The sequence below is a fragment of the Terrapene carolina genome, unplaced genomic scaffold (genome assembly GCF_002925995.2).
Source record: "Terrapene carolina triunguis isolate 2854851 unplaced genomic scaffold, T_m_triunguis-2.0 Scaffold53, whole genome shotgun sequence".
Classification (NCBI taxonomy): Eukaryota; Metazoa; Chordata; order Testudines; family Emydidae; genus Terrapene; species Terrapene triunguis.
The window spans coordinates 3,571,474-3,591,510 of NW_020664404.1; the positions used below are offsets into that span (position 1 = coordinate 3,571,474).

Genomic DNA, 20,037 nt, shown 5'->3' on the forward strand with positions numbered 1-20,037 from the left:
GGCATTGGCCACAGTCAGAAGACCGCGTACTGGACTAGATGGACCATTGGTCTGACCCAGTATGGCCGTTCTTATGTTACTGACCTTGGGCAGATCTGAATGCTCAACCTAGTGTTGAAAGGTTCTCCTGTTCCTTCACTGACTCTCTGAGCCATCCTGTCCCTTTGCAAAGAAGTGCTTTACATTTCTCCTTAGGTGAGGCAAGTATAAAGTTGCCAAAGACCTTAGTGCAAACAGCTGCAGCACATGTCCTGCATGCATTCATGTTCGTCTGGGCTGCTGGAACTTAAGGAAGCACTAAATTATATTTGTACCATTGACACTGTCACACTGCAGGGGACAGTACAACTAAGTGCATGCAATTGGCAATGAGCTTCAATCCATATCAAAGGAAGCTGAAATGATCCCGTAGGGCCTGATCCTGAAATTTGCTGAGGGTGCTCACCTTACATCGTCAGGGCCACAAGGAAGGATTTTTAAAGTGCTCAACAATGCCTAACTCTGCTCCCATTAAAGTCAATGATCAAACACCCATTGACTCCAACAGGAGCAGAATTAGGCCACTTTTGAAAACTGCACTATTAATTACCATCTGTCACAAGATGTAGCCTCTGGGCTCTCTGATTAAAGGGGGAGAATGTGGAGCAGTATGATATCTGTAGCATAAATACCAGCTGTGAAGTTCCAGATTTCTGGGTCTGGAGACTACATGGATCCTTATTTTCTATCTCAAATAAAAGAATATATTTCTTAGGCAGACATGTTAAAAGGCCCTGGATAAACCCAGTGTTAAATACAGCAGGGAGGGAGTTGGTAATAGTCATAAGAATAGAAAATCACAGTTTTTCTTGGTCTATGCAAATACTCCAAGCCATTTATATATTTAAAAATTATTCCTAACTGTGTCCTGCTGTCTCTTCAATCCAAACTGTAAACACTTAGGGCTTGATTGAGCCAGGGGATACTTTGGCTTCGCTCAGCACAAAGTCTTGGTAGCAGAAAAAAAGGGAATCTCCTAAAAACAAAAAGGCCCACCCTGGAAGACATGTACCTTTCTAGGACACTGGAAAACAGGCTGGCAGCAGCCCGCTGAGACCAAGAACAATTCTAGTATGTAAGAAAACTAGTCTTATCTCCCAAATTATTAGATTGTAAGCTCTTTGGGGGCAGGGACTGTCTTTTTGTTCTGCGTTTGTACAATGCCGGGCTGTGGTCCATGCCTGGAGCTTCTAGGTGCTACTGCAGTACACATAAATAATAATTACATTCATAATAAATGCTGAAGAAAACTGGAGGTTTCTTCCTACCCCCGATCCCACCAGGAATGGGTTGAGACACATTCATAGAACCATAGAATATTACAGTTGGAAGAGACCTCAGAAGGTCATCTAGTCCAATCCCCTGCTCCAGCGGCAGCATGGAGGATATTGATTATTAAATATTATTTGTCCTACAGAAGTGCCTATAGACCCTATCGGAGATGGAGGCCCCGTTGTACCAAGTGCTGCGCAAACATATGGTGAGAAATAGTCCTTGCCCCAAGAACTTACATCCTAAATAGACAAGACAGGCAAAGGACTGGAGAAAGGAAGGCCATAGATGGGAAGCTCTTTAGAGTACCTAGCACTATGGTGCTATGGTAATACAAATAATAATTATCCCCATTTTCCAGATGGAGAACTGAGGCCTAGAGAGATGAAGGTCCAAGGTCACACAGGGACCTGTGGCACAGCTGGGATCGAGCCCAGATCTCCTGAGTCCCAGTCTAGTGCTCGAACCACTGGGTCATTCCTTCCCTTTACCCCTGCTCCTTCTGTCCCTGTTCTTTGTCTATACAGAGGATTGAAGTCTCAGGGCTGTATACTTGGCACCTTTCCCTAACACTAAGTTCACCCATGTTGGCCGTCTTTGACCCTGTGTTTCTTTTTGCTTCAGGTAATGCACAGTTTTAGAATCATTCATGGAGATGGGGAGGATTCTTTCCCCTGCTTTCTACACGGGGACAGGAAGTTTTCAAGTCAAAGAAAAACAGTGCTTCCTTTTTTAAAAGGTAAAAGTTTAGAAAAGGCAACTTTAAAAAAACCTCCAAGACAAACAAATTCATCAAATATTTCCAGCCAGCCGAGCCATGTCATACTGGAGATCCTGGCATCTTATCCCACAACTAAGTGTATAAACAGCCCACTGTCTCTGGGACTTTAATAATGCACTCACGCCAGCCATTCCCTTTTCTGATGGGGTAGCTGCCAATGGCCAAATGCCACCTTCACTTAAACCCATACCACAGCTACTCAACTTGAATGGGGTTGCATGACAGTAAGTGGGGGCAAAACTTAGCTCTTTGTCCACAAACACCCCCCCCCCCCGCTTTACGCAGTAATTTCCCCTTGTTACTGAAAAAAAGCCAACTTTCTAATGCTTGTCATCACCAGCCAAAACACAGCCATCCTCAGCTTTGGCTTGCAGCTAGCAGAGCCTTGAAAGGAAAACAAGAAATATGGGTTTGGTCTGAGAAAATAGGGTACAAGCTTAATATTTAAAAAGACAGAATCTCCCTCCACCCCCAGCAGGCCCAGTGCTCTCTCATATATTAGAACAGGGGTACCCGAATATTGCAAGACCGAGCACTGCAGTAACAGCATATTGGGAACTGAAGGGTTTCATCTGCATTCCATAACTTAATAAAATCAGCCTGGGAATAAGGCGTACATTTTTAACAGTGAGGGTAATTAACCATTGGAACAATTTGCCAAGGGTTGTGGTGGATTCTCCATCACTGGCAATTTTTGAATCAAGATGGGACATTTTTCTGAAAGCTCTGCTCTAGTTCAAACAGGAATTAATTCAGGGAAATCCTATGGCCTGTGTTAGACAAGAGGTAAGACTAGATAATCACAGAGAACCCTCCTGGTTTGATGATCTATGAAAATGCCCTTGGGTTTGTATTGCATTTGATAGAGGAGCTGAGATGGATATATGGGCTGACCTCACCAGCGATAAAAACCTCTCTATACCCTGAAGCTACAGGGAGAGGTTGGTGGCTGGCCTTGCTTTATAGAATCACAGAAACGTAGGCCTGGAAGGGACCCTGAGACATCATCTAGTCCATCCTCTTACACCGAAGCAGGACCAAGCATACCTAGACCTTCCCTGTCTCTGGACTTTGCCAGCTGCATTTGGCTCTTTGGTCCTGCTCCGGGCACACGTGGAGGATGCGGGAATAGGAACAGAATACAGGCCTTCTTGAAACATCTCATTTTCCCCAGCCAGATTCTGCCATCACTTCCCTCAGCTCAGCCCAACCCTGCGATCTGCCAAAGCGTGCTCTCTCTCTAACCAACTAAGGGTAGGTGTTGGCTAATTAATTAGGTCAGGCTCACTTTATAACCTGGCAAGCATTGGATACGATATTCCTGGCCCCTCTGCAGGATACTCTGATTTTCCATTGCTGGCAGATGGAATTCTGCTCTTAGGTTTAATGATCTCGCAGGTGTGTGGCATGGACCAGCCAGGTTTCCTGTTATAGACTTCAGCCCTCAAATATCGGAACAGCAATAAGATATTTAGACACAACAAAAACAATCTGTGACAGAGTAATATTGAGGGGGTGGGGTATTTAATTTAAAAATCACAGTAATGAGATTTAGAGGGAAATCCTTCCTTATGTAACTCCAGTTCTAACTTATTACAATTATGTAATCCTGAATTAGAGCTAAAGAGATTCCAAGAGCTCTGAACCTTGGGAAAGTTTGGATCCAGATTTCACAGCTCACTCCTAACTCTATTAAGGGCCAAACTTAAATAATGTATCAGCTCTGAACACAATCTCTCTTTCTAACTTTGTGGAAGTTCAGATCTCAGCTTTGTAGCTTGGGCCCCTATATTGCTGGGACACCAGCAGAGCTGACATAGAGTAAGATGAAGAGTGCTGCTCAGAGTGTCAGCAATGGTTCAGATAAAATACAGACAGGCCTGAATCAATCTTCACTCAGAGCTTGAACCAAAACATCTACTGGGGCTAAAACCTTCCCTTTGCTTTGTTGTTATGCACTGCTGCACTTCTTGTGTCAGTCCAGAAGTGAAAGTACTGAAATTCCACATCAAACACAGCTCCTGCTTTACCCCAGTAGAGAATTTGGCCTACAGCTTTTCCTTACATCTGATTTCTCTCTGTGCTAAAGAGAGACTCGACTCTGTAAAAGTGACCTGTGGAATTCTAGGTAAATGTCTCTTATTGACTCCAGAAGGATATGATCAAATGACAACTGAACCTTTGTTTAGCCAAGGGTCATCCCTGCCATGAGATCTGAAAGTCAAGCTGGGTTCTTCCTCACTCCCACATCCTCATCAGTTGTGCATTTGGAACTTGGTTTATTCTGCTAATGGATATGTGCATCTCTAGTCAAATTCTGGACTACCTGATACTTAGCACAAGGCATTTAAAGGGGCTTCATGTATATAACTAACTTCTCTGTCTGTAAGAATTGCTTTTGAAAATCCATTCTGTGATTAAGATGTAAGAAGGAAAAATAAAATCTTAAACCACTGACCTCCTGCAGATTATTTCACATCTCAGGCTTGGAAATAGCCAATTTAAGCCAATTTTATTTTTTTTAAATGTAGACTTTGTACAGTCCAGATCACGTCTTTTTGTTTTGTTTCTAGGTTATTACATTTTTCCAAAAACATACTTTATTATGGAAACACTGACAGACCCTTGACTGCAAATGCTTCTCTTTGGAAAAAATGCATTTTTTTTTCATTTTTTAAATGTTTTACTCAGTAAGCCATGCTTATCTATGCTATATTAAGAACTGGATATATTATCATCATTTCTTCTGAGAGACAGAGAGTTCTAGTGGACTATAAGAAAAGCATGGGAGTAAAATTTCCTAAGTGACTTAGGAGCCTTTGTCCCATTTTAGTCACTTTTGAAAATGGGATTTAGCCACTTTTGAAAATTTTGTCCTCGCATTTTTGGTTCTGTCACTGCCTTAGGTCCTCATTCAGAAAAGCGTTTCTATTCAGGAAGAGTGCTTAAAATGCTTAAACTTTAAGCATATTTTAAGTCCCATTGTGGCCAATGGGATTTTGCTTTAATATATAAAGATGGACTTAAGCACATGCTTAAGTGCAGTCCTGCATCAAGGTCTGTCTGACTTTAGGCAAGTCACTAAGGTCTTGTCTACACAGAGACGTCGTGAATGGTAAATCGGGGTGTGCATCTACAGTGCTCTAGGCTGCCATATGCTCTGTGGCCATATGGACCATGCTAGGGTGCACTGAATGTTCTGTATAGTAGGGATCGTTTAGTGCACAGTAGCAGGGGCCACATGTGGTGCTGTAGTGAAGACCCTTACTACCTCTACGGAAGGGTTTTTTCTGTTGCTGTAGTAAATCCATTCCCTCGAGAGGTGGCAGCTAGGTCGACGGAAGAATTCTTCTGTCGACCTAGCAGTTTCCAAGCTGGGGCTTAGATAAGTACTGATTATTACTGGGGAGGCAGGCCTAGACCTAAATCCCAGACCTGAGTATCCCTCAAACTTTGCAACATTATCCCCTCTCCAACAAGTGAGTAAGTTTGTACAATTTCTTGAGAACTGTGGGAGGCAGAATCAATGGCGTCAGTCCTTATGTCAAGATTCCACTGTGCCTGTTTGCACATGCATGTGCAGAGATTGCACGCATAGCCTGCAGCTTTGAAGGTTGTTTCAGCTCTATACTATAACAACTCTCTGTTGTCATGATTAAAAATATATATATATAGCTGTGACTGATCTGGGACTGACAGGTATTTGACAAGCACCATCCCTCAGTGCTGGAAATGAGATCTATTTTGGGGCTTCCTAAAGGGCTTGGAATTGGACCAAGCTAGTCATCACATACACTTTTTACTCCTCGTCTTCAAAATGTTTTCCTCATTTTCTATTCCCTGAAACGTTGCAGCAGATTTCACACTGCAGGTGGAGAAATGCAAGGAATGGCTTATGTTAGACTCTATGCGCTCACATAAAGTTCTGCCTATCCTCAGAGGGAGTCTGCGGAGCTGCACCAATTTATACTAGCTAAGGATCTAGCCCTCTATTTCAATGATCACTGTATTTGGAACCACAAAACAGCACGTACACCGCTAGCCTGTCTCCCCGGGCTAGGAGGGAGTGGCACCGTGCCCAGAGTCTGGCTCAGGTTCCTTTTACTCAGGACTTCAGCTTTGTTTCTTCCACATAAAATTCATATAGCACATCAATCATCCTTTCCCCGCTAACCTGGGGATTTCTGCAGGGGCCTCTCTATTCCCTACAGGCCGGAGGGGGAGGGTGTTGTCCTGGGCCCTGCACCGCTCTAGGGATGGCCCTGCCTCACTGGATCACACTTCCTCATGAAGGGCCTAATTTACCATTGCCATGCACAAGTGCAAAGCTCTATCAAACCAGAATGGTGGCATTTTACCCCCCTTTTGCACTGGTGCAAATGACTATATGCAATGGTAAATCCAGCTGTAAGTGCCTGTTCCTAAGGAACACAATGGGAGTTTTACCATTGACTTCAACAGGAGCAAGATCGGACTCTAATGACACATTATGGGCAGTAAACACCTTGATGTGCAAACATAACAGGAGAAAGATATAACAAGATCCAATGGCTGGAAGTTGAAGCCAGACAAATTCAAAATAAGACTCAAATTTGTAACAGTGCCAATAATTATCCATTGGAACAACCAACCAAGGGAAGTGGTGGAGGCTCCATCTTTTGATGTCTTCAGATCAGGACTGGATGCCTTTCTGGAAGATATGCTTTAGTCAAACAGGTGACTGGGATCCATAGAGGAGTAACCAGGTGAAATGCTATATTCTATGTTATATAGGAGGATGGACTAGATGATCGAATGGTCCCTTCTGGCCTTAAAAATCTACAAATCTATGATTTTTTTAACATGATGTAACAAATCAAATAAACAGAACTCCCTGCAACTCTGTGAGCTCCCAGGCAATCATGCTGAATATGTTGCCCAGAGGGCTGCCGAGGTTTGGCTGTGCTGCCAGCACCTCACTGGAAATTGGTTTGGCGTGGATTTTTCAATATCACTTACGGCTCCTTCCTAGGAATGTCAAAATTTTCCACTCTTGCAAAAACTGAGTCTGAGTATATTAAAAAAAGAGGTTTTTTTTCTTCTGAATTAAGTATTTTAAGGCTAAGTTTGTTAGGGTTTCAGTTTTCTTTACAGGATCAGATAAAATCCAAAAGGAAGCATTGGTTACATTTTTTTTCTTGAAGAGTGAAAGAATAGAATCAATGCAAACAAAAACAAGGCAAATTAAGCTAAAGATATGCAGTTATAATAGCTAGGCAAGGGGCCCACAGGTTTTACGGATACAGCTGATATTTGTTGTTTATTTACATTTAGAAACACAATTCCTGCAAATTGTACAGGTCGTTAATTCATGTGTTTCATTGCAGTTACCTTCTTCTTCCCAGTTTGTCTGTTATATCCACTCAGTGCATCTAGTCTTTCATTAGGGTCAGATTGTCAACCCTGAGCACATACAGTGATGAGCAGTTACTTAATCCCACAAGTTATTTTAATGGAACTACTGGTGTGAGTAGTTGTTGATTGTTGGGAGTAAGGGATTCACAATCTGGCCTTTACTTTGCAAGCTCTTTTGGGGGAAGGACTGTTTCTTTTGTACAGCCCCTAGCACAATGAGGACTTCTCATCCTGATTTGGGTTTTACTGCCGTACAAATATTAAATAATGGTAATTTGGAATGAGGTGTTCATGTGTTTGATTAAAGCCATCAGATGAAACATCCTGGTTACTTAAAACAAATGTTTTTATCAAATAGAGAGAATATTAGAGCTAGTGAATTGCACCTCAGTCCAGTGAAATGTTCCATACATGTTCCATATACACTCATACATATTTCACTAGGGCTATGTTTACACTGTGAGTTAGGGGTGTGATTCCCCTGCTCATGCACACAGGCTCACACTAGCTCTCATCCAGTTGTCATGAATGTAAACAGCCGTGTGGCCACAGTAGCACTAGTAGTAGTAGTGGAGGCACAACTGAGCCGTGCCAAGTACAAACTCACCTGAAAGCGGTAGGTATATACTCAGCATGGCTCAGCCGTGCCTGCACCGTCACTGCTAGTGCCACTGTGGCTACACGACCATTTATGCTTGTGCTAGCTTGATAAGCGCTAGAGCGAGTATGTGTACACTATCAGAGGAGTCACACCCACAGACATAGCTTTAGGACAGTGGTTCTCAAACTGGGGGTCAGGACCCCTCAGGGGGTCGCGAGGTTATAACAAGGGGGGTCGCGAGCTGTCAACCTCCACCCCAAACCCCGCTTGCCTCCGGCATTTATAATGGCATTAAATATATTTAAAAGTTTATTTATTTTGGGGGGGGTCGCACTCAGAGGCTTGCTGTGTGAAAGGGGTCACCAGTAAAAAAGTTTGAGACCCACTGCTTTAGGAGTCACTTCCAAAGTGATCTGGTCATTTAGGTGCCTAACTCCCGTTTAAATCACCTCCTGCTGAAATCAATAGGAGTAAGGTGCCCCAATATATTTGAGAATCTAAATCCTAAGTGGCTAAGGGCCAGATTTTCGGTGCCTAAAAATGGGGAAAGGTGCTGAGTAAGATTTTCAAAAATGCCGACGCAAGTTAGACTCCTAACTCCCAATGGAATCAGTGGCAGTTAGGAGTCTATCAAACTCCCAATGGAATCAGTGGCAGTTAGGAGTCTATCAGCATCTTTAGGAGTTAAAATACCTTTGAAAATCTGGCCCCAAATCCCTGCTGAAAATGGGACTTAGGCTCCTAGACATTAAATGCTTTTGAAAACTTTAGCCTGGATCTAGTATTCTCATTGTTTGATAAAATGTTATATATCTAGAGAGATTGCAGAGCTGGGGGATAGATAGATAGATTTGTCTCTCTCTCTTCTCTATGAGTCTTTAGATGCTGGACACAGGAGGCAGACCCTAAACTGTTAAATTAGCTTAGTTCCACTGACATCAGTGAAACTGCACCAGTTTTCTCCAGCTGAGAACCTGGCCGAGGATTTCAGGCAATGGGGTGTTATAAAACTTTGTCAAGCAGGAGTGATGGTGCCGACAGATTCAGTTAGTGATCCGATGATGGCATTAATCAATGCATCAATGATTTAGGAGTTGGGGAGATTTTATGATGCCTTGTATATTTTAGGTAATTGGTTGCTAGGAGTGCAGGTTTACGTGAGTATCAGTTCTCCTCTTAATAGCTGTTCATTTCTCTTCTTTGAGAAGGGTTGTAGCATTACCAATGAAATGTTAAGAACAGTTAATCCTTGGGTGTCGTGGATTGGATTCTCTGAAAGCTTCAGAGCTAATGCTCTGGATGATGGGTTTTGACAAAAGTGTTAGCGGTGTATATTCCAACAAAAGAAATGTATCTTTGATGAATGAGTCCCGTAAGAAACAATGTAACACAGAGCAGTTACAGTAGCACATTTAATGTTGGGCTCTAGAAGCACCCAGGGAAATCTGGCCTGATAATACCTCTTTATACCACTGTGGCAGCATAGAGGGTCTTAAAATGGTATAAAGGGACATTAGCATAACTGAGGATCGAGCCCATCGATTGGCATTTTCTAAAGAGCCTATGGGACTTAGGCACTCACTTCCCATTCAAAGCCGATGGGACTTGGGTGCCTAACTCCCATAGCTCCCTTTGAAAAATCTCATATTAGTGGGTTGTGTCTGACTGACATTGCCCAATGGGGAGATAGTTTAAATTGGCACCATAGGACTGGATACAGTTCAAATAGAGTGAGATGTGCCAGGCAATTTTGTTCAAACAGCACAGAACTCCACGGGAGAGAGAAAGGGAACGTCTTGTTGAAAGATAATTAGGGAATCATCCAAATGCCAATTGCAGATTTAAATCAAAGCATGTTCCTTTCAGACCTCTGTAACTTATTGCGGGGAACTCCCATGAAGTTGGACCCATAACTTCCCTTGATGTCTTTGAAAATCTCCCCCCGAGAGAGAGAGAGAGAGATTGCTGGTCAAACAATGGAAAAGAAATTTCAGAAGAAAAAATATTCCTTTTTTAAAATCAAAATGTCTAATTTCTCAAAAGGATTAGATCAGCTCTGAGTTTTATATAAATTCCTTTCCATCCATTGATGGACTTTAGATAGTTTTGCATGAAACATCCTTCTTCCGAGAGTTATGGGGGAAATGACAGAGTCTATCTTGAAGATCTCCAAGCCATGAGAATGTGTTGTAAGAATTTGTTGCTATGTTGTAGAATCGTGTAAGAAAGAAGTGGTAAAGCCCATTACAGTATTAGTCCCTTTATTTGCAGGTTTGTTCCTTAACAAGCTATTTTCCAGGGTTTTCTGACATCTACATTTAAAATGTCCGAACCACCTCCTTTGGGAGACTACTCCACAGCTAATAATCTCACTGATATCATGATACACATATACATCTGATGAAGTGGGTTCTAGCCCACGAAAGCTTATGCCCAAATAAATTTGTTAGTCTCTAAGGTGCCACAAGGACTCCTCGGTTTTTTTTTGTTTTTTTTGCTGATACAGACTAACACAGCTACCACTGAAACCTGTCACTGATAGGAAGGTTTCTGAATATAAACATTCCTTTTGAAAGTTTATACCCACGGGCAACAGCCTCAGATATTCACTCCCCTCTCTGATGTTTACGGCCTTTACAAACTGGCAGTTACGTCCCCCCTGCTCAGAGGTCATTTTGCCATGTTATAATATGTTATTCCAATCTTTCATCATAAGCTCTTCCCCTCTCATCCCTGTGAGCCTGATCCAATGGTGAGTCTTTCCATTGGCTTTAATGGGAGTTGGATGTTGGCCAGTTCTTTGGACAAATGCTTGCTAGAAAGCGAGCTAATGCTAATTGTTTTCTGGGGGTATGCTTACACTGCAGCTGGCAGAGAGCCTCCCAGCCCGGGGAGACAGACACATGCTAGCATCAAGGGAGGTGATGCGCTAAAAATAGCAGTGTGGACATTTGAGGCTCCAGAAGAGCCTCAGGCTAGCTACCTGAGTTCAAACCCATGAGGCTGGGTAGGCTTGGATTCGGTAGCTAGCCCAAGCCTCCACCAGAGCCACAATGTCCACACGGCTATTTTTAGCACACTAGGTCAAGCTAAACTAAAGCCAGTGTCTACCCACAGCTCTCTCCCAGCTACAGTGTAGACATCTGTGAAACCCTAGACAATGCTTCTAGTGTGACTGACTGGATCTTTATTTTTCAGTAATTAATGCTGGGCCTGCATCTATACGGCCTCAAATATGGGACTCAGGTGGGTGGAGGAAAATCTGAACCCAACTCCATGTTTACAAACAGTCCCAGTCTTCAGAACAGAACAAAGCTCCCTGCATCCAAACACTCCTGACCTTCAGACTGCTTGAAATCTGGATCTGAACTTCTGGCTAGAACCCGTCTCCAGCCGGAAGGATTGTTACTATGATTTCTTGAGCTATTGATAGAATTTCAAACTTTGCAGCTCACAAGTCACGCTGGATTGGGAAATGAGACAGGTGCACCACACTCCATTTGCTGATTCTCCAGACTTGGGCAAACACATATATTTTAAAGAAGCATACATACATTCTGGCTCCTCAGAGGTTTCACATAGCATGGTGCCACCCACTTTCATCTTCTGAGTAGGAGGCCAATCCCCAAACCTCAGGAAATATGGAAACACTGGTGTGGGCACCACTTTCTGAATGAAACCTCTATTTGCTTACTCATTTGCCCAATAAACCGCAGCTTCTGGTGAGCAATGGTTCTGAGAGTTAAAGCGTTTGCACAAGTGCCAAACACTGAGCTGTTGTTGTGATCCGGGTGGGAGATGCACAGACGGGAAGAATTTGTGGTACGTTCAGGACATCGTTCCAGATCTACGGCAGTTTTTGCATGCCGTCTGCAAAGAGCTTCACTGACGTGCCATGGAGGAAAGATTTACTTCAGTCTTTACAAACGACCTATTCCCTTCCCTCCCCTCCAAGGTTTGTATGCAAAGTGAGGAAAGAAGCTCTCTCTGCACTGTACTGTCACCTCCTGCTGCAGCTTTCCAAATTTACTGGCTTTGGCGTGATTCTGCAAACACACATGTGCTCATCTTTCAAGCTTGAAGCCAGTCACAACTATTCATCAATTGCCTGAAGTTATGCACGTATGTAAGCATTTGCAAGATTGGAGCCCTTGTTTTAGCTTTCTTTAAAGAGATCAAGAATCTGAGAAATGATCCCGGTTACTATGTCTACAGCGGGTGCTATTTAAACACAGACAATAAATAAACCCCTCTTTTCTCCTAGAGTGACCAGATGTCCCGATTTTATAGGGACTGTCCTGATATTTAGGGCTTTTTCTTATATAGGCTCCTATTACCCCCCACCCCATCCCGATTTTTCACACTTGCTGTCTCGTCACCCTATCTTCTCCAAAAGAAACTTTCCAAACAATTTAAGAGACATTTACAACCAAATTTTCAAAGCAGGTCACTGAGTTTGAACACCATGCTTGACACACCACATGCAAACTACATTTTCAGAGATGCTGGAATTGATCTGAATTGGGGGTGGGGTTGCTCAGCATTTTTGGAAAACAGGCTTATGGTTTCACAGGTTGGATACTCAAACTCAGAGGTACTGAAGATTAGCAGGTATTTTTGAAAAGGTGGCTGTCACCGGGAATACTGCCAGAACCAACAAAAGCTTTCAAATTGGAGGAAATTTTCTATGCACCCAGTGTAGGTGAAATGATCACCATTATGCAGCCTACTGCCTGGAAATAATTCCCACAAAAATATTAGGGGAAGTATCAGTGAAAAGGTTGCTACAGTGAGTTCTATCCAACTATGTCCCAATTAAGTGATGAAAGCTCCATACTTAGGATCAAATTAGGGTCACTTAGAACAGGCAGAGATACAAAAATATACTGTACTATACACTTGTGTAGTGCCATATCTGTCTCTCCATCTATGAGTCTCTGAAATCTATACCGCTATACACACATTTATAGAATGAACAAGCAGATTTAAATAATTTGTGTTTACCTCTAGACATACCGAATCTGCTGATTTTTACCTTACTCTGAATGTGTTGGCTGAGTAGCCTCCCAATACAGAACATATGGAAAACCAGAAATTCAAAGGAAGAATTTTTTTTTAATTAGAATGTTGAATCCTACAAATCTTGTGTTTTAAATGTTCTCATGCTTCTTGCATGAAGCATCATCCGACAGGGACTGCACTAAAGGAACAGCTCATTGCTTTTATCCTAAATGTTGCAAGCGAGAATAGTTATGGGGGGAAGGGATAGCTCAGTGGTTTGCACATTGGCCTACTAAACCCAGGGTTGTGAGTTCAATCCTTGAGGGGGCCACTTTGGCATCTAGGGCAAAATCAGTACTTGGTTCTGCTAGTGAAGGCAGGGGGCTGGACTCAATGACCTTTCAAGGTCCCTTCCAGTTCTAGGAGACAGGATATCTCCATTAATTTTTTTTTTTAGTGTCCATCCCCTTCTTGGAAATGAATGAAATCATCAAGTTCTGCTCTCACAATTCATATGTGAGCTGCTCCATTGAAGTCAATGGGGCCAATATTCCTTTGGTGTAAATTGTCACAGTGCTGTTGGAGCTAAGACAATTTATACCAACTGAGTATCTGCCCCATGTTGCAGATGTCAAACAGCTGCATTTTGCTGTCTGTGTTGATCATATCCATATCTTGCTTCAAAAGGCAAAGCAGAAAAATTGTACATTAAGAGAAAGAGAGAGAGAGAGAGAGAGAGAGAGAGAAAACTCACACACACACACACACACACACACACACACTCTTTCACCATGGCAGCAAAGAGAACTTGAATTGAAATATCAAATCCAGCTGAAATAAAAGCCCCTCTCTCAAGGCATAAAGATGCCCTTGTCAATTGCAGAGAAATAAGCCTTCATCTCAGCTCTGAAAACTGATGTGTTAATCATGTAGACAATGCTGGTGTCTCTAGACAATCTTGTCGTTGTTGCGACAGGTGAAATGGTACAGGAGATATTTTCCCCCTAAGCCTGTGCATCAGTGTTCATGGATCACAGCTGAATAGTCTTGGTATGTGGATATTACATAACTTGGCCTTTCATTAGCTCCACATAGAAACATGTTGCAATTTTGTTTGGCAGATTTTAAGGGGGCAGGCAAAGAGACCTGCCATAAAAGTCTTCAAGTCAAATCCTGCAGTCCTTTCTCAGCCAAGACTCCCTGGGAAATTTTGGCTGAATATTGACTGCAGGAATTGGTCCTTCGTATGAAATTTATGACAGTGCAGAGGGCCAGCACAAGGCGTAAGAGCAGGGCATAGGCTTTATGCTGGTCTCTCTGAACAGCGATGAAGTGAAGAAAGCCAGATGTAAACACATCATTGCATGAAGAACGAAGTTTTAAATGGCATCAATATGGGTGTTGATTAGTGATGCTTAGAGATCCAGGGCCAGACCCCAAAAGATTCTGAATATCTTTTGCTAGCTGCTAAGGGTCTCAACTCCCACAGGTTTCAATGGTAACCTAAGGTGCTTAGAATCACGCAGGAGGCACTCAGCACCTGGTAGGGTTGTGCCCTATAACTGTGACCTTACCTTAATAAAACAGCTTATTTCAAAGCAACGGTATATAACAGAACCCCCTTTTCACTAGCTTAAGCCCACACAGGTCAGTCAAAAGGCTTGACCAAACTTATGAATCTCACATGCTATGTACATGGGTCCCAATCCTACACATTCTATTCAGTCAGAACTCCCACCTTCTCATGAGATTCCCAATATTTTCTGTTTTCATGAGCACAAAGTAAATTCCTCCCAAATCTCCTTTATCCTTACTACCATGAGGCCTCCCTTCCCAATGGTCTCACTTTAGCAGAATTAAAACCCCCTTCAAGACAACGGTGTTATTAACTGTAAGAAGTTGCTTTCCTTTGCTCCGGCTGCTGCAAGAGGCTTATGAGAACAAGTGACTCAAGCATTGCTAGCAAAGGAGGATGTGGGGTCAGTGCTGGCTCTGCACTTATGCAGAGCTCCCCAAACTTCTGGGGGGATATCGATTTATAGACAAAGGGTCTGACTGTCACTGCCTTGCAACTTGTGCCATCATTTACATCTATGCAAAGTGGATTTAAACAGCTACCACCGGTGTGAGTGGACATGTCTGATTAGCTGGTGCAATTTGCACTCACCGTGCAAGGAGCAAAGCAGTGGAGAACCAGGCCCTGACATCTCTGCTATATCACAAAACCACTTCCTCGTCTCCCATACATGCTCTATCTCAGATAGAGCACGAGTTGCTTGCTCCAAACCCACGTTAAGGTGCACACCACATGGGGAATGGTAGTGCATGAGGGCCATGCATAAGAGCTCACCACTAAGGCAGAGAGGTGGCTCCTTAGCATACCACTCACCCAAGCCTCAAGCACCAGTACTAGCACAGATTATATGTGCTTTAGAACCCTTTTGCTACTGAAAAATTTTATGCACAAAAGTTGAAACTTACACAGTGTGTGCTGGAGATGATGACAGAACTTGAGATGAAACTGAGGCCGTCATTCATGCTGACCTGAAGAGCTGCCTCCCTGCAAAAAGAAAAACCAGGACAGCCATCTGCCATGCTGCATCAGACACATGCCCCCCTTGAATCTGGGATCCTGATATCAGGTTCTGGCCAGTACCTGAGGTTTCAAACATAGGCTAATTCCCCCCCATCCTCACCCCCATATTGTAATGCACTCAGCCAACTGTGCAATGTATTATATGGAGAAAAAATTGACACTGCTGAGAAAAGAAGGGAGCAAAATATCACCTCTTCATTCCCTTAGTCCTAGGCCCAACCTAGCCTTAGCACAATTTAGAGCTGCTCTATATTTTCCTTAACTGGCTGTATTATCGGGTATTTCTACTATCTGCTTCCAGGTTTGCTAGATCCTACCTGCTACTGACAAGTCTGCCTTGCGCTCCTTAATCTCACTAGTCATTAAATGTCTGTACCTTTGGTTAACAATTGTCTGTTCTGTTTATTAGGGTCAGAACATACATACAAACTCCCTCTCCAGCATAACAACAGGGTATTCCCCACTCCCATATAAAGAACTGTTTTCCCTCTACTAATTGACACGGGATTAAAAATTACATCATCTTCCTCGAGCTCTGTACTTTCTATTCCAATTGGGAATAAAAAAAAAAACACTTGACCCTCTCAATTCATTGGATGAGAGGACGTCACAAATATGTCAAGAACTGCGGAGTACAGAGCGCAAAGCCCAAAACAAGGGACATGAGAGCTGGGGACAAAGCATTCTCTAGTGAAGGGTTCCTGCTATGGAATGAATTTCCAGAGGAGATTAGACTAATCTAGAATCTGCCTGTCTTTAGGGAAAGTTGCAAAAAACTCTCTTACTACCATATCATATTTCCACCATAACCAGAATGACATTTACATCATCAGCCCCACTCTGCTTGCTTCCCACACAAAATGAAAAACAGAAATGCCTTCCTCAAGCAGAATTCCTATAACCCAAAAGGAAGAGGAAGGAATGACTCCATGAACTCTACTAGGGACCTTGCTATTGCCAATCCAATGCATGTGAAAAGAGAGGAGATACCTTGGTGATGGACAGCAGTACAAAATCTTTGGATACAGTGGACAGTTAGTAATGCACCTGCCTGCCTTATCATTATGGTGATGTTACTATAGGAGAGGCAGTGGGAAGAGGCAATGGGACACAAACAAGCAACACACATTTAAAAAAAAAATTGTATGATCTCTTAAACCTATTAACAGGCCAGATTTACAGAATCTGCAGGTGATGACTGATTTCTCGCAGCTCCAGCTGCAATGCTTCACGGTAGTATAACATTTAGTATAACATTGTGCGGAAGAACTGAGCAGATGCAGTGACTGTTGTCCAATAACAAAGTGGTCTCTTAAAACCGAGGAATGATGATGCACTGCAGAACTTCTAGAGCTGTGCAGTATGGGCAGTCAGAGACAAACTAATTCAGCATTGTCTTCCATGCTTTAAGCCAATCATGCATCCTTCTTCACATAAGTCAACAGTAACTGAGTCAATGCCCATTCAAATCAGTTGACTTGAATGGGTCTGGATCTGGATTTCTAAGTGAGAAAGGGCAGCAGGACTGGGCCACTTCTGTCTTATGACCAGTTCTCCCCCTTTTTAACTGTCTCCCAACTCCCAAAGATCAGCAGATTTTCACAAAATCCCGTTGTTTGGATCATATCTTGAGTCACAGGAGCACTGGAGGCTCAATACCCCACTGTCTAGCTTTACACAGGGCCGGCTCCAGGCACCAGCTTCTCAAGCAGTTGCTTGGGGCGGCCGTTCCGGACAGGGGCGGCAGTTCCAGGTATTCGGCGGCAATTCGGCGGACGGTCCCTCACTCCGCCTGGGAGTGAAGGACCTCCCACCGAATTGCCACCGCAGATCGCGATCGCGGCTTTTTTTAGATCGCGATCGTGGCTTTTTTTGTTGTTGTTGTTTTGTTTTGTTTCGGCTGCTTGGGGCGGCCAAAACCCTGGAGCCGGCCCTGGCTTTACACTATTGAAATAATTTCAGAGAGAGCTTCTAAGGCTACTGTTTTACAATTAAGATAAGATCTAGTCAGTCCTGACATGTCCATACATGACCAACAGACTGTGGTTCAGTTTTCCTGCGTGGAATTTGTGGATAGGAAGTAACTGTGGCCCAGTTTAATAGTGAATACAGGGATGTATGTTAGTTAAAAGCAGACAAATCAATTATTCTTCCTCAGGCAATAAATGGGATCAGTCAATTTCAAATGCTGGTGGATATCTCTAAGAACTTACATGCCAACTTCTCGTAATACAGGTGCTGGGCAGAGCAAATAGGTATCTTCTACCACGAAAGGTTTCTCATCTGGAGAAAGAAAGAGAGAAAGTGGTCTGATGTGTGAGGAGATTGGTAACACACCATTTATAAATTAGGATTACCATAAAATTTACAACATCTTAATTCTCTCTCATGGCATATAAATAGGCTTTGAAGGATTCGATTTTTAATCTGTAAACATCAGTAAATGTCTGTTTCGCTGTACACATACCAACTGATGAGGAAATATTTCCACTGATAATAGCTGAAATGTAGAGTTAAACAAAGTGAGAAATATGGTGCTTGAGAACTTAGAGTTTAATGTAAAGATATTTATTTTGTATAGCGTGACATGCAATGTTGACAATTTGTGTTTTAATGGTTATCAAACCTTAATTTTTTTTAATATCAGCATCAAACTGTCATTAAATAATTATTGGTTGACCCTGCCCCAGGTGACAACCCCATTAATTTTCCACTGTGAAAATTTAAGTTGATAAAAATAGGGAAAATATTGCTTAAAGTCCATAGTCTTGTGCAACTGTGAAAATTTTAATAGATACAAATAAAAAGAAGATTAAAAATAGATGTCTCTCAAAATTATTTTTTAAAAAATCTAATTCTGCCAAATCTATATATAAATACATGGAGTGGGGGTGGAAATCTAGTGGTCAGACTGCATTGAAAACTCCCGGATTCTATTTCTGGCTCCCCGCTGACTCGGTGCGATGACCTTAAGCAAATCCATTTTTCCTCTCTGTGCTTCAGTTTACCCACCTGTGTAATAGGGATAATAATATTTACCTGCCTCTGGGGTGTTGTGAGGCTCAGTTAATTAAGAGGAGCCCCATGCATGCATGCCTAGGTGCGTTTAATGTAGTGCTCTCTCTGCTATTGCACTATGCAGTTACTAGAACTGGGTGAAATTTTCAACAAAAAATGCAGATTTGCCAAAACACACATTTCACCAATTTGTGTCAGTTTTCCTGAACTGTTCATTTTGACAAACAAACCAAATAAATTCAGAAAAAGTTGACATTTTCAAAACAAAATATTTCAATTTTTCTCTGTTTGAAATGACTGTTTCTTTCAAATTTCCCTTCAATTGTATTAAAAAAGAATGTGAATGTGTTAAAAATGCTCAAACTTGAAATGAAACGTTTCATTTTGGATCAAACGAAACATTTTGTTCAAAACAATTTTTTTTTTATTTTATGATTTACTGAAAAATTTGTTATTCTCAAGCTGTAGAGGTTGCTGTCCATCAAGGATTGTAGGCTTCTGAACTGCCCCATAATTAGAGACGTGCAAACCTCAAAATGTTCAGAGGTGATTATGCCAACCTCTTTGGCTTAGAAAATCTCACCAAAAGTAGGCTCAAAACCTTAAGATTTCAGGTGCTTCCTTGGTTTTAGCTGGACCGGAAATACTGCAAGAGTAGCTTTTTATGAATTAATGTGCTGGTTCTGCTTCCAATCCCTGATGAAATCAGGATGGGTAGAGGTTGTAAGGGAATTTAGATTGGGATTTTCAAAGGAGCCTTATGGGAATTAGGCATCCAACTCCCATCAACACTCCTAACTCCCTTAGAACTCTTTGGAAACGGTAATCTAAATTTTTGACTTTTCAACCCTCAGAAAGGATTAAGGATTTGAGCAGGGGATTGGATTAGATGACCTCCTGAGGTCTCTTCCAACCCGAATATTCTATGACGCTATGATTCTAAGGTTTGAATGAGGTTCAGGTAATCTATTTCACCTGAACTGATTTCCTGGCTCAAGAGAAAAAACAGTCAGTGTGTGCATGCATCTGTCTAGGCATTTATAACATGCTCATCACTGTAATATCTCTAGTATAACCATTAAAGCCTACCACTGGAAGTAGGGAGATCTGGCTTCTACCAGATCTGGTAGTTCCTGATTCTACCAATAAGTAACTGCGACCCATATCTTAGTAAAGCAGCTATGCAGATGAATAACTTCAAGCACATGAATAGTTCCATTGAGATCAATGGAACAGCTTACATGCATAAAGTTACCCACATGCTTAAACATTTTTCTGGTTTGGGACCTGTCTGACCTTGGGCAAATTACACTGGTCTACAATTTTTGAGAAGTC

At 42.3% G+C, this 20,037-nt stretch overlaps 1 protein-coding gene across 1 annotated transcript in view; it reads right to left on the minus strand.

The window, feature by feature from the left end:
- The window catches only part of ANTXR1 (ANTXR cell adhesion molecule 1), a 195,462-nt gene that overhangs the window by 95,061 nt on the left and 80,364 nt on the right, over positions 1-20,037 (minus strand). Inside the window, exons 11-12 of the mRNA XM_026657735.2 lie at positions 17,898-17,967; positions 15,570-15,648 (exon numbers count right to left, since the gene is read on the minus strand). Of these exons, the coding sequence (XP_026513520.1) occupies positions 15,570-15,648; positions 17,898-17,967 (149 nt within the window). The remainder of the gene's footprint in view (positions 1-15,569; positions 15,649-17,897; positions 17,968-20,037) is intronic.